Source organism: Babylonia areolata, chromosome 22 (genome assembly GCF_041734735.1).
Source record: "Babylonia areolata isolate BAREFJ2019XMU chromosome 22, ASM4173473v1, whole genome shotgun sequence".
In the NCBI taxonomy this organism is placed as follows: Eukaryota; Metazoa; Mollusca; class Gastropoda; order Neogastropoda; family Buccinidae; genus Babylonia; species Babylonia areolata.
Window position 1 is genome coordinate 14,462,033 of NC_134897.1, and position 14,594 is coordinate 14,476,626.

Sequence of the window (14,594 nt, forward strand, 5' to 3'; positions counted from 1 at the left end):
GAGAGGGAGAGAGGGAGGGAGAGACCGAGACAGAGAGAGAGAGAAACCGAGAGAGAAAATGAAAAGACAACTTGGATCATGCGACAGAGAAACAGAACTACTAACCTTACCGATCAAAACAGAGACAGGAAGAATTGGGGAAGGGGAGGGGGCAGAGGTTTCACATGTAACATTACCTTAAGGGATGGGAAAGCCGGGGAGGACTGTTTACCAGCAAACTGTACACCTCCCGTCTTTCATTGTGCCGCCTATAGATTGTACAGAAGGGATGGGGGGGAGGGGATTTGGGGGTGTTACCTGTAAACTTTACACCTCCTGCTGATCACTGTGTAGTAGTGTTACCTTTAGATTTCACAGGAGGGAGGGAGGAGTGTAGTAGTTTTACCTTTAGATTTCACAGGAGGGAGGGAGGAGTGTAGCAGTGTTACCTTTAGATTTCACAGGAGGGAGGGAGGAGTGTAGTAGTGTTACCTGCAAATTTTACAAAAGTGAGGGAAAAGGGCGGTAGACGTACCTGTATATTTTACACCTCCTGCCGACCTTGATGCAGTCCCCCAGCTCCAGGTCCTCGAAGCGGATGGAGCAGTCCTCCAGGGACTCCTGGCCCGTCAGGCCCGCACTGTCACACACACACACACACACACACACACACAGATATTTATCACACACACACACACACAGAGAATGTCACACACACACACACAATGTCACACAATGTCACACACACACACATACACACACACAGATAATGTGTATGAGAGACAGTAAGAGACAGAGACACAGAGAGAGAGAGAGAGAGTCACACAAACACATACACAGACACAAACACACACAATGTTACACACACACACACATTCTCAGAGAGAGTGAGTTGGGGGGATTGAGTGTGTGTGAGTGAGACAGAAGTGGGGGGGGAGAGAGAGAGAGACGCACACATACGCGCGCGCGCGGGCGCGAGCACGCACGCACTCACACACACACACCAATCAGCTAAGTGCCATTTGATGCACAGACCAGACAGACAACAAACACATCACTGTGACCACCGTCACATCACAGACAGTGAAGTACAGCATCGGTATCAAACCGAAAAACAACAGTAGCAGCAATGGTGGTAGTAGAAGCAGTAGCAGTAATAGTAGTAGGAGTGGTTGTTGTAACAGCAGTTGTGGTATTAACAGCAGCAGCAGTGGTGGTAGTAGTAGCAATGGATGTAGTAGTAGCAGCAGTAGTAGTAGTTATGCAGCAGCAACAACAGAAGTACTAGTAGCAGCAGTAGAAACAAAAGCTGTAAAGAAGTAGCAGAAACAGTCGCAACAGCATAAGTAGTTAGAGCAGCGACAACAGTATTAGCAGTAGCAGCAGCTGCAGCAGTAGTAGTATTAGTTGGCCTGGTAGTGGTAGCAGCAGCAGCTGTAGCAGCAGTAGTAGTTCGAGTATGACTTTCAAACAAGGAGGCAAGATTGCACTGGCTCTTAGTGCTGCAGCCTTGGGGGCTAGTAGGCCTTTGGGAACCATCACACCGCTGACTGTCCTAAAACCCTCTTGGCCGAGAGAGTGGGGATGTAACTTGGGCAAGACACTCTCCACTATAATCAAATTCTAGCCCAGATAGTCGGGACAGCAGTTACCTCCTCTGCTGTTCTGATGGTAACAGTCGAATACGACTGACTATCATATAGTTGTAGTAGCAGTTATCGTTGAAGCACCACTACCAGTAGTTGCAATGGTAGCTGTAGCAGCAGCAACAGCAGCAGAAGCAGCAGCAGAAACACTGACAACGACAGCGGATATTACCACCTGGTCTTCCCATTTATTTCCGAAATTTCCGGTCAACCTTGAATCAACTGTAATCGTTCACATTGCGCTGGAATGAAGAGACGTGTGTACTTGTTCTTCAGCTGAAGAGGAAATGATTTCTTTAATGTTGTACACACAAGGACTGATGGGGATGGAGAAACAGGAGAGGGTCTAGAAACACACACACACACACACACACACACACAAACTCTCTCTCTCTCTTACACACACACACAGAGGATGGGAGAGTAAGAGAGAGAGAGAGAGGGGTGGAGGGATGGAGTGAGAAAGAGACAGAAAGGAGAGAGGGACAGAGGGAGAGAGAGGGGTGGAGGGATGGAGTGAGAAAGAGACAGAAAGGAGAGAGGGGGCGAGGGTCAGAGGGAGAGGGGGAGAGAGAGAGAGAGAGAGTGAGAAAGGGAGACCGAGAGAGGGCGGGGTGAGACAGAGAGAGAGAGAGAGAATGAATGAATGAATTAATGTTTTTTTGTTTTTTTTCTGAGGGTAACAGATTAAGCATACATGCTTTTTGTCCATCCAACCCTCGAAAACAAATAAATAAACAACAGCAAACGAAAAAAGAATAAGAGGGAAAAGTGAACAAGCAAGAGAAAAATCATTGAAATACGAGAAAAAGAAAAGGAGATAGTTACATAGCTTGATGGAAAGAGACAAACAGACAAAGATAGACACAGACACGCAAATAGACAGGCAGGAAGAGCGACGAGAGAAAGAGAGAGAAGTGAATCTGGTATCTTAAATTCCGTGCTTACCGGCAGTATCTCCCAACTGTAGCAAAGAGGACGTTCAGAAAAGCAAAAAACTAACCGACAGCAGATCATAGTGGTTTCACAGCCATCGATCTTACCGTAAGTGAACAGATGGACTGAAAGAATGGGAGGGGGGGGGGAAGGAAAGAAAGGAAAGAATAGTGAGGGAGAGATTAAGGGAAAATAAATTACAAAAAGAAAAAAATTGTGTGTGTGTGTGTGAGAGAGAGAGAGAGAGAGAGAGAGAGAGAGAGAGAGAGAATAACAAAAAGAAAAAAACGAGCGAGAGAGAGAGAGAGAGAGAGAATAAAAAAAGAGAAAAATGAGCGAGCGAGCGAGCGAGAGAGAGAATTACAAAACGTAAAAAACAAGAGACAGAGAGACAGGATGGAAGAAGATGAAATACACACATACATACACGCGCGCGCGCGCGCACACACACACACACACACACAGAGGAACAGAAATAAAATGAAGATTCATTTTATTCTATTTTCATGAAAAACAACTACTACTTACCACTGCAAAGCTTCCTCTTTTGCGCTGTCAGGACACTCGTCATCTTCTGAAAGGAGAAATCACACAGTCATACTTTATGAAATACCGTACAGCAACTAACCAACGGTTACACATGCATGCCCACCCCCACCCACCCCCACCACCTTCATTCTCTCATTCCCCACCCACCTACCTGTCGCCATCCCCACAAACATACATGCATTAGCATTGAATACGACCACCACCACCACCACCACCCTCCCCCCAAACACACACACCCTCCCACTCTGCATGCCTATCTTCGACACGTGCTCAAGTAATCATTGACTCTTGGAAATGAATAGAATTATCTTTTCCCCTCCCCAACTGCCATCCTCCCCCACACCCACACACTTTTCCGACTCGAAACCCGAAAAAGAAAAAGAAAGAAAAAGAAGTTGGTGTTTCTGTTTGTTTGTCTGGTTGGTTGGTTGGTATTTTTGTTTGTTCTTTGTTTTCTTTTTGTTTTGTTTTGTTGTTGTTGTTATTGTTGAAAACAAGAAAAAAATGATGGGTGAAGGGGGGCGGGGGGTGGGGAGGAACAGAGGGAAGACGAGAATCTCTGACAAATCATTGGCCACTCCATCCAACTTTGAAACATTTGGTCAGTTTAAGGATATAATTTGATCAGGACAACCAACACAGACTCAATGGCGAAAAAATCTCAGTCAATGACAATTTCATCTTTTTCTGACGTCAACGTGTGTGACGTAAAAAGGAGTGCCGACGTAGCAGCGGTTCCACGGCGCCTCGCGAGACACGTCTATTTCTGGCACTGGGCATTAGGCGGATCTATTTGAATCCACGCGGACTGCTATTCGAGGACAAAGGTTACCTCAACACGACGCCGACATTAGCCGTTCTCAAGCCCTTCTCGGAATGGGCAAGCCCGCTGTCATTGTGTTCTGCGCGTGGGATAACTTGTTTTGTGCAGCGCCGGCCGTCTGAAGGCATGTAACCTCTGTGTGTGTGTGTGTGTGTGTGTTTACGTGCGAGCGTATTTTGTTTTGCTTTTGTTTTGTTTGCGAATGACATTTTGACATAAACGCAGCAACTAATGACAGGCTCAAAACAGATGCTTTTCACCCTACCCCATCCAAAAACAATCCCGGAAGCAGAGAGAGAGTAAAACGGGGAACAAAAGAGATAAAAGAAACGATAAATACGTCACAGTAATGCCTAAAGAAAAGACGAGAGAACAGAATATCATGAGAATTTAATGCAAAAACACAACACACCTTCGCCCCCATCTCCCCCACACAACCCCACCTACCCGCCTCCGCACACACACACACCTATTAGTAGGCGACATACAGAAACTAGAGGCACAGATTATGAGACGGGACGATTTGGCCTTCAATAGTTTTTGTTTTTAATCCACCACGCTGGATGAAATGGGTATAGCATTTGCATCAGTTATAAATTTTAGTCTTACTTCGCACTCATGCACGCGCATGCAGACACGCAAGCACACACCAGTAACACCACCGTTTCAATTCCCCATTGGATCATTCTCATCACGTCTGCATGCGCGTGGGTTCTCATACCTGCGCTGAGGAGTGTGCGCGCATTAATCACATGAACGGTCGCACTCACATTCGCCCGCATATACACACGTATATAATAGCGCGTGTATACAGCGCGCGCGCGCGCACGCACGCACGCACGCACACACACACAACCGGAAGCATAAGCACACACACACACACACACACCACAACACACATAGATATACAACACAACGCAACACACACACACACACACCACTTGTCCCCCCCACCCCACACTGACCCGGAATGGCCTTGCGGCGCGGCAGAGGCCATGAGTGACAGCGGTGCAGGGCCAGGTCGGGGGACACCCCCACCCCAGTCAGCCCCCCGGGCAGGGCCTGGGCCTGGGGCGGACAGCTGATGGTGGTCGTCAGGGGCTGATGCGTCAGCGACGTCACCTCCGGCATTAGTGACGTCACCAGCGCCGCCCGCTCCTTCATCTTGCTGCGCGACTGACGCAAGAGGTGACGCCGCGACGACGCCAGCAGTCGGCTGGCGGAGGGGCTGAGCGGGGAGGGACAGTGGCCCGAGACGTCCACCACCTCGATCTTGATGCCTCCGGCGGGGAGGCGGCTTTTACCCCCCCTGGGGGAGGTGGGGGACTTGCAGGCGTTGGAGGCGGCGTTGGCGAGGGCTTGAGTCAGCATACTGAGCATGGACCCGCCTCGTGAAGGGGTCGTGGGCGAACGGAGCGCGCGCTCCGCCACGTGGCGACGGGACACCGGTGACTTCTGCAGCGGGATCTTGCCCGTCTCGGCGGCGGCGGCGGCAGCGTAGCCGTTGGGGAGGCGGGCTGCGGGGAGGCAGGGGGAGAGTCTCCCCGCCCCGCACCGGTTGAGCGCCGCGTCCACCTCCAGCGCGCTGTCCTTCGCGCCGTCCTTCTCCGGCAGGGGGTCCTCGGGCGCCGAAAGCGGCAGCGATGACGAGGCGTTGGGGCGCACCGCCGCTTCCCTCGGCGAGATTTCGCACTTCCTGCGAGAGCCCAGCCACTGACGTATACGTGACGTAAGCGCGGTGAGCAGTCCCTGGCGCGGTCTGGAGCTGATGACGCGCACGCTGCAAGTCCCTTCCGAACTGTTGCCTCCGCCTCCGCCCCCGTTGACGAACCCTGGGTCCTCCTCCTCCCCCGCGCCGCCCCGTCCTACTACTCCTCCTCCTCCTCCCACCCCGAAACAGCTGCCCACTCTCGTCCCTCCCCCCACCTCGGAGTCGCACAGCCTTTCCCTGGACTGTTCTCGGGAGCGTTGCTGGAGCGTGTCCCGCTTCTCTTCCTTCTCCTGTTTCTTCTTTTCCTCATCCTTCTCCTTCTTGTAGCGCTTGCTGGACAGCCGTCGCACCAGGCGCATGTCCTCGTCCGAGGCATCCACGTGCAGCAGTTTGCTCCAGTGGGCGTCGCCTGGACCACCGCACGTGCACAGTGTTCAGGGGGACAGGCAATGCAGATCAAAATATTGCATCCTGCAGCATCGACTTGCTATAGTTGTAGTAGTAGTATCATCATCATTCTTCTTTTTCTTCTGAGTAGTAGTATTAGTAGTATCATCCTCATCCTCATTCTTCTGAATAGTATCATCATCACCATCATCCTTCTTCTTATCATTTTTATTATTATTATTCTATCATCATCATCATTATTGTTGTCGTTGCTGTTGTACTGGACACCTCTGTGCTCCATAAGGCGCTGGTTGCAAGAAATAGAAACGATCTAACACAGAAATAATTGTTTTCAAATGAGCGCCAGGAACACCTGCCTCTTGTTTACAAAGCCAGATGTTATAAATACATGTTCCTGTTGATGTGCTTCAGGCAAGAAAGAGAGACAGGCAGACAGACAGAGAGAGAGAGAGAATTCAGAATCCAGAAATGTTTTCGCTCTACAAGGCTGTGTACAGCCCTGTGTTGTAATACCATCAAAATGTCGCGGACAATAGTTATTATCCATACTGTAGCGAGGGGAGAGAAGGGAGAGAGGGAAGGGAGGGGAGAGAGAGAGAGAGAGAGAGAGGAAAAGGGGTAGACAGAGACAGAGATAAACAGAGAGAGAGAGAGAGAGAGAGAGAGTGTGTGTGTGTGTGTGTGTGTGTGTGTGTAAGTGAGAGAGAAAGAGAGAGAGAGAATCAGTCTGTGCGCATGTGCTCGCGTGCGCGCGCGCGTGTGTGTGTGTGTGTGTGCGTGTGCGCGCGCGCGTGTGTGTGCATAACGTGCGTATGGGAACACACAAATCGAGAAGGCAGGTGGTGCATGTTTTGGACCTACCCGTCAGACGCTGTTGGGCGTCATCATCCGCCTTCCTGTTCCGGTCCCGTCTGCACAGAGAACAACAGCCTTCGTTAGTCACCACCGCCATTGTACGTCACGTCACTTCCGTCCTCCTTCGCTGTCCGGAGGTGGATACGGATGTCATAGCTAGTATGGGGTTCGTCTGCGTGTGCGTGTGTGTGTGCGTGCGTGTGTCCATCTCTCTGCAAGATTAAAACAAGACAACAGTCGTTGGAGAAAACGACGCAGAGAGAACTGTAAATATCACCAACATCATCTACTTATTTTCCTGTGAACATCATATCTATCACCACTCTTTTGTATATGGGCGTGCACGTTTGGTTCCAGACCCGTCCCTTTAATGTCCAGTGAAGAAAGTGACTGGAATTTTTGACTCACTTGTGTAAACAAAGTGAGTCTATGTTTTAACCCGGTGTTCGGTTGTCTGTGTGTGTGTGTGTGTGTGTGTGTGTGTGTGTGTGTGTGTGTGTGGTGGGTATGTGTGTGTGTGTGTGTGTGTCTGTCTGTCTGTGTGTCAGTGGTTAACTTTAACATTGACATTTTCTCTGCAAATACTTTGTCAATTCACACCAAATTAGGCATGAAAATAGGAAAAATTCAGTTTTTTCCAGTCATCTTGTTTAAAACAATATTGCACCTCTGGGATGGGCACAAAAAAATAAAAAATGAAGCCTAATTATATGCAAACTGCATTTACTGTTATATTTATATTTTTTGTATTCTCTAAACTTGGCACTCTGATCTGATATTTGACCCAACAACAAGAGCAGTCATTATTATCATTTTTTGTTCAAACAGGAACTTCTTTTGCTAAGCATGGAAGTTTTATTTATTTTGCAAACGTTTTGGTGCTGATAGTAAAGAAGGGAAATTACTCTGTAATTAATGCTAGGGGACTTAATTCGAATCTGGTTAGGACTTCTTTTTTTTTCTTTGTTCAACGCGAAGCTTTATAATAACAAATACAGAACACATTTTAACGATTAGATTTAAAAAAAAAAATTTTTTTACTTTTTTTTTTTTTTTTTTTTTTTAAAGTGTATCACAAGTGAGTCTTGAAGGCCCTGCCTCTCTTGTTTTTTTTATCGTCCACGGCACATGCATGACCGAGATGCAGCAATAATGAATCATTCAAAACGTTTGTTCATGAGTTGGAAAAGGGTAAAGAAAGAATATCACATTACAGCTCTGCGGCTTGTCACTCATACTTTTGCTCGCCCTCTCTCTCTCACGCACGCACGCACACACACAAACACTTTTCATAATATGTAAATATACAGAGATAGAGAGAGACAGAGACAGACACAGAGAGACAGATAAATAAAGAGAGAGAGAGAGAGAGATAAAGAGACACACAGACAGACCGAGAGAGAGAGAGAGAGAAACATAGACAGAGAGAGAGACAGACAGACTGACAGACAAACGCGGGGATATACAGAGACCCAGTGAAGTACAAAATTAGTTAATCCACCACGCCATGGTAAAGAAGCCCGCGCGATCGACTGATTTCAATGGAAGCGGATGAGCGGTGTAACTAGTTTACAGTGGCTAGACTCTCACTGCCCCATGTGATGTAATACTTTCAAACAGCACACAGACGCTTCCCCCCACCCCACCCCCTCGCCTCCAGCCCCACTGCTACCCCCTCCCCCACCACACAGGTAAATGATTCGGCCACACGTCTCATCACCCTCACACCAGGAGGTAGGAAGGTAGGTGGGTACCGTAAATTTGGAGAGAAAAAAAAACAAAAAAAAAAAACACCAAAAAAGAACAACAAAACCCCAACCTTTTTTCGGATTTTTGGACCGCGCTGGGAGTTTTGTAAGCCAGCTGACGAGGGTTAGGGATAATTATTATTTATTTATAGTCTGTTCATCTAAGATGAGGGTTAGGGATCTACCGGATCAGTCATTGTCTTCATTGTTGTCATCATCGATTTTCTTAAACCCCGAACGTCATCTTCATCTTTCAGGAACATATACCGTATTTAATGTCGCTGGTCCTTCTTTCCTTCAGAATTTGTTTGATATTTTGTTTATCTGTTAGGAATACCATATGAAGAAGAAAGAAAAATAAAGGGGAAAAAAAGAGAAGAGGAGGACCCACAAAAAACAGAAAGAAAACAGAAAAAAGGGGCCGAATGGGGAGGAGGGGAGGGGGGAAGAGAGCTGTTATCATTATTTTTTTGTTGTTGTCCAACTGGACTTTTATCAAGTTTCATTGTGTGTTGAGGGTGGTCGGGGGGAGAAAGGAGAGTGGACAGCTGATGTTGTCGCCGCTGAGGCTGATGGTGATGTTGTATGGTTGGTATTCTGCTGCTGGTGTGTACGTACGTTCATGTGTGCGGGCAGACGAGTGAGTGAGTGTGTGTGTGTGTGTGTGTGTGTGTGTGTGTGTGTGTGTGTGTGTGTGTGTGTGTGTGCACGTGCATGCGTGCTTGCATGTGTGCGCTCGATCATGCATGCGTGTGTGTGTCTGGCATGCGCGCGCGCGCGCGTGTTAGTATGTGTGTGCGCGCACGTGCGTGCATGTGTGTGTACACGCACGCGCGCGTGCGTTAGAATTATAAATTCCACAGTTTTCCACCTGCAGCTGACGGCGGGAAGCACTTCCAACATAATGATAATCATGTTGCATGTTGTCAGTGGGTTTGCGTGTTTGTTCAAAGTTTCTGCTCGCTGCTACACCCACCTGTGTCCAAAGACAGTTCTTTTCTTTTGTTTTGTTTTCGGTCTGTTATCACCTGGGAATGGGTGTCGTTGCAACGTAAAACTACGCGCGGGGAGCCACTCTGGAGAGCTCTGTCCCCGAGTCAATGACACAGTTCTCTGCTCCTTCTCTGCCTCGTTTCCCGGCTTCTTGGTTTTTTTTTTAATTGCCGTTCGTATCGTGCGTCTGTGACTCAGCCTCGGTTTCGTTGTCTCCCCCCACCCCCCCTCCCCGATATTCATTTCTTCTTTTTTTTCCCCATTTTGTTTTATTTCTCTTACTCGCTCTCCTACCCAACATGCAGGTTGGTTGGGGGGGGGGGGGGGGGGGGGGGTCCCTTCTTCTTTTTTCAACGCCTTCGCCTGTGAGATCTTCTTGGTTGATTGCGCAATACATCAGAACCATTAATCGGATTTTGACGTTTACTGTGTCTTTGATGTCTTCTCTTGTCTTAAGTGCCCCTCCTCACACACACACACGCACGCACACCTCCTCTCCTCCACCTGCATTTCGATCGCTACTTTGTGCCTGGATTTTTTTTTTTTTTTTTTTTAAGGGGGAGTTCCGGGGATGGGGGGCACGGGGGGGGGGGGGGGGGGTAGGTAGGAGGGGGGAAGTGGTTATAAAAAAAAAATACCAGTCTGAAATTCGCAAAAGTGATTGTGTGTTCTTTTTCAGTTTTCAGGAAATGATGAGGTTTCGTGTGACTTGGAAGTCGGCGGTAAAGGGAATGGAACAATCGTGTTTTCAGGAATGGGTTGATATTGCTGTTTTGTCATCAGCTCCTTTGCTTCTGTTTCGCACTACGCGCGCTGTGGGTACGCTATAGTACCAACTCACACACACACACACACATACACACACGCACGCACACACACACACACACCAACAACAAAACAAAACACACAAAAACAAAAAAAAACCCAGTGCAGACATACATTCACATAAGTACAAACTACACATGAATGCGTGCTTACAGCCACACGAATACATACATCTACACATCATACATACATACATCTTCTTGATCAGTACAAACTGTTTGAAAATGAGAGACCAGAATTTATCGGAAGAGAATCTGCACGCTCAAATGTTGTTATTACTGTGCCATCAGAGTGTGTGAAACGTGATGAAAGTCCACTTGGACTTTGTTCTTTACATCCAAAACTGTTTTAATTAAAGAAGACTCTGTGACTGTGTCTTGCAAACCTGATGAGTTTTGATGGCATATAGGATTTCTCTCTCTCTCTCTCTCACACACACATACATATACACACGTAATGTATATATCCATGCATGCATACATACATACATAGACAGACAGACACACACCCATCCATCCATCCACACACACACACACACACTCACTCACTCACACACACATACCCATCCACACACACCTATCCATCCATCCATCCACACACACACGCACACACACACACACAGAGACTCACCTACTACTGCGGGACCGCCTCAGAGGCCCAGCCTTGCCGTGTTTCCCATCCTCTGTCCACTCCGCCCCCTCCATCTCTCATCGTCCGCCCAACACTCACCGACAGCACTTATGCGCTTGCCCCACCGCCCACATCTGTCTGCTGATACAGTCACTTGAATTTCCCTTGTCAGAATCCCCTGAACACTCCTTGTTTTTTTTGGGGGGGTTGTTTTGTTGTTTTGTTTTTTGTTTGTTGTTTTCTTTTTACTGGATCAAAGCCAGGATAGCTTTTTCGTATCAGTCACGGTGTGTGATTACTTCTAAACGCAAATGACTTCAGTTCGTGCTCATGGAAATACTCCAAAGCGAATCGTGTAAAATGTCCAAAGTCACACATACACCTGACGCCAAGCAATCAGAAGCTCACACGCGATCCAAACCAGCGTTTGTACGCCCGTAAATACCTTGCATCGATGTACAGAGCTTTGAGATGTTAGCAAAGGCCGTCGAGAGTCAGTCGATTCGTGTGAGGATTCGTTTGTTATTTGCCACCTGCACACAGACCAGCAATCGATCCACTACCTGTGGAATCTCAAAATGAAAAAGAAGCACAGTATGCGAAGGTGAGAAAAAAAAGTTCCGCCTCGATGTCTCCAGGTTCCACAGACGGCCACAGCCGTTGTCTCCAGTCAACAATCTTAACGGTTATCGTCTGGAGTCAACCTGGTCAAAGAAACGAGTCTGGGGTCGTGGCGCTAAGCTGTATCGATTTCTCTCACCTGTTGATCAATGACTCGCCAGGTAACTAGGGGACAAAATGAAGAGCTGGCGCCTCGGGGTGGCTCTGAGACATGTCTGCACTGAATACCTGAAAATGTAACGTGTCATACCAACACCTGTATGTGAGAGGTGAGGTGAGGGCAGGTAAACACAACATGGCACACACTGTTGTTTTCTCAGGTGATGAACAACTCGTTTCTGTCCTCACAAGAAGATGAAGTTCATTCAATCCGGCCACAGACTAACTCCAGGAAGAGTTTGAGTGAAATATGCAAATGCAAGAGAGATAGCATACATAATCTCTCTCCAAAATGACAAGAATATGTTGGCTTCAAGTCCTGACCACTGTGTGATGATGAGGATTGTACGATGCAGATTAAATCTGGGGGGGTTTCACCACACACCGCTCATCAAAACAAGTCCTGTTTTTTTCCACTGAACACTAAATGCTGTTTTTTTCATCCTCCATCCTCTTCATTCCACTAATTCATGTCCATCAAGCTCTTTCCTTGCGAAGCCACGCAGTTTCAGAAACCATTAGGGGACTAGGAAAGCTACTGAAAGAGTACAAGGCATTATCCACAACAGCGCCATTTATCAAGTGAGTGTCTGGCAGACTTTACCCTCTCCAACAGTCAAGGCCTCACCAGCCCGCCGCTCTTTGGTGACGCCAGAATCTACAGCTGTCGTCTGCTCCATCGCCGGTGATTGGCAGCTGTCAGTTGCGGAGGGGATTTAAAACGGCGATACATCCTTTGTACCCCTGCTTTTTACCTGAAACCCAAATAAATGGGGCTTGTGTCAGGGTGGGGTTTTTTTAATTAAAAAAAAAAAAAATTAAACACGCTGAACATGAGGGTGAGGAGCATTTAAAACATTGTTCCTGTTCGAAATGTCTAGCTGGGCAATTAACACGCGCACACACACGCACGCACGCACACACACACACGCACACACGTGTTGATCGCAGAGAGGTTTCTATCACAACCTCCCGCACTCTTCTTCTAAACGACAGGAGAAAAAACACGGAGACTGTCATGTCTCTGTCACACGTCACTACTATATATAGTCACCACACAGTTCAGACAACTCGTCAACACTGTTGTCAAAATGTTTCTGAGTAAAATAACAATCAGCTTTTCGTATGGCATTCACACACACACACACACGCACGCGCGCGCACACACACAAACGCGCGCGAGCATACATACACACACTCTGTCTCTTTCACTCACACACACGCACATGTGTGCAAGCACGCGCGCGCGCGCGCGAACACGCACGCACACACACTCATCTCTCTCTCGTAAGCACTCACGCACACACACACACACAGAACCACGCGCGCGTGCGAGCACACACACACACACACACTCTTGTGGCGATCAATCCACTGTGGCGGGGAACCAGAGGACGGAAAAACAAAGCACAAAAAGTGATGTCAGAACTGGAGAAAATCACAGAGAGAGAGACAGACAGACCGACAGACAGACAGACAGACAGAACTATTTTAATGTAAGGCCACCGACCTGTATACATATACCTACCTGCATCACCGTATAGCATTGCGTTCGACGTTTTGGGGCTTACATTCAAAAATCGTTTACATGTAAATAAATGAACTGATTCTAGCTTTTTAAAACGCATAGTTCCCCATAATTCTGATGCATACAGTAACATGGGTTTCACATGTGCATTAAACAGTTTAAAGAACACATCTTCGTTTTTTCGTTTTGCTTAGATTTACTTTTAGTCCGAGAGTTGTTGTTTTGTTTTTTTGTGTGTGTTTTTTCCAAGATTGTTCAGGTGATTGTTCAACTAGAGTTGCATAGAATAAAGCAATGTCATCTGCAAATAGAGAGAGGAAGGGGGGGGGAAGAGGGAGGGAGAGAAATCTGATAGGAAACTCGGCAAGGGCATCAGAAGGGGAGCAGGCAGGAGGGGAGGGGAGGGGGGGAGGGGAAGAGGTGTTGCGGAATAGGGGGTGGTGGTGGCGAAGGGGTGGAAGCGAAAGGATCGAGTAGACGGGTGGATAATACTAAAGGGGCGAAAGAGATGTCACGTGACCAATGTGGCACCCGGGGTGGATGGAAGTCGATGCTGATGGCTGCACACGTGTCAGCGAAAGAAGTGTCGGTGAGTGGTCGGGGTGCTAGCTTCCTGCACGCTGTTTTTATAGAGGTTGACTCAAATTCACCCGTTTCCTCCCACGCACACTAACACAAGTACGCGCACGCGCGCACACATACATGCGCGCGTGTGCACAAAGGCAGAGAGAGAGGGAGAAAGACAGACAGAGACAGACACACAGAGAGGGGCAGACAGGGACAGACGGGGACAGACGGGCAGACAGAGCTAAACTGCGTAAAGCGTTTTTATTATTCAGGAGGGAGAGACAGACAGACAGAGAGACAGACAGTCAGATTGTCTGAAAAACACACTTTTCACATCGTTGCGAAACATCAACTCATGTATTTTTAAAAATATCTTTCGAACATCTATCCACCACCACCCCTTACACCACCTGCGCCCTCCACCCCCACCTCCCACACACAATCACCCCTCTACCACCCCCTCCCCCCTCAACGTCCTCTTCCACGACTTCCTTTCCCTTCTGCGTTCCACAATACTCTTTCCATCCTCAGATTCCCCCCACCCACCCACCCAACCACCACAAACACACACACACTTACCTCTCCCCTCTCCCATCCCTCCTGTTACTAATTCTCT

At 47.9% G+C, this 14,594-nt stretch overlaps 1 protein-coding gene across 1 annotated transcript in view; it reads right to left on the reverse strand.

Annotated features, from left to right (window-relative positions):
- The window catches only part of LOC143297518 (uncharacterized), a 75,167-nt gene extending 63,923 nt beyond the window's left edge, over nt 1-11,244 (reverse strand). The window contains exons 1-5 of the mRNA XM_076609918.1: nt 11,104-11,244; nt 6,914-6,963; nt 4,899-6,053; nt 3,090-3,135; nt 515-619 (exon numbers count right to left, since the gene is read on the reverse strand). Coding sequence (XP_076466033.1) covers nt 515-619; nt 3,090-3,135; nt 4,899-6,053; nt 6,914-6,963; nt 11,104-11,177 — 1,430 coding nt within the window. The 5' untranslated portion in view covers nt 11,178-11,244. The remainder of the gene's footprint in view (nt 1-514; nt 620-3,089; nt 3,136-4,898; nt 6,054-6,913; nt 6,964-11,103) is intronic.
- Nucleotides 11,245-14,594: the final 3,350 nt, after the last annotated feature.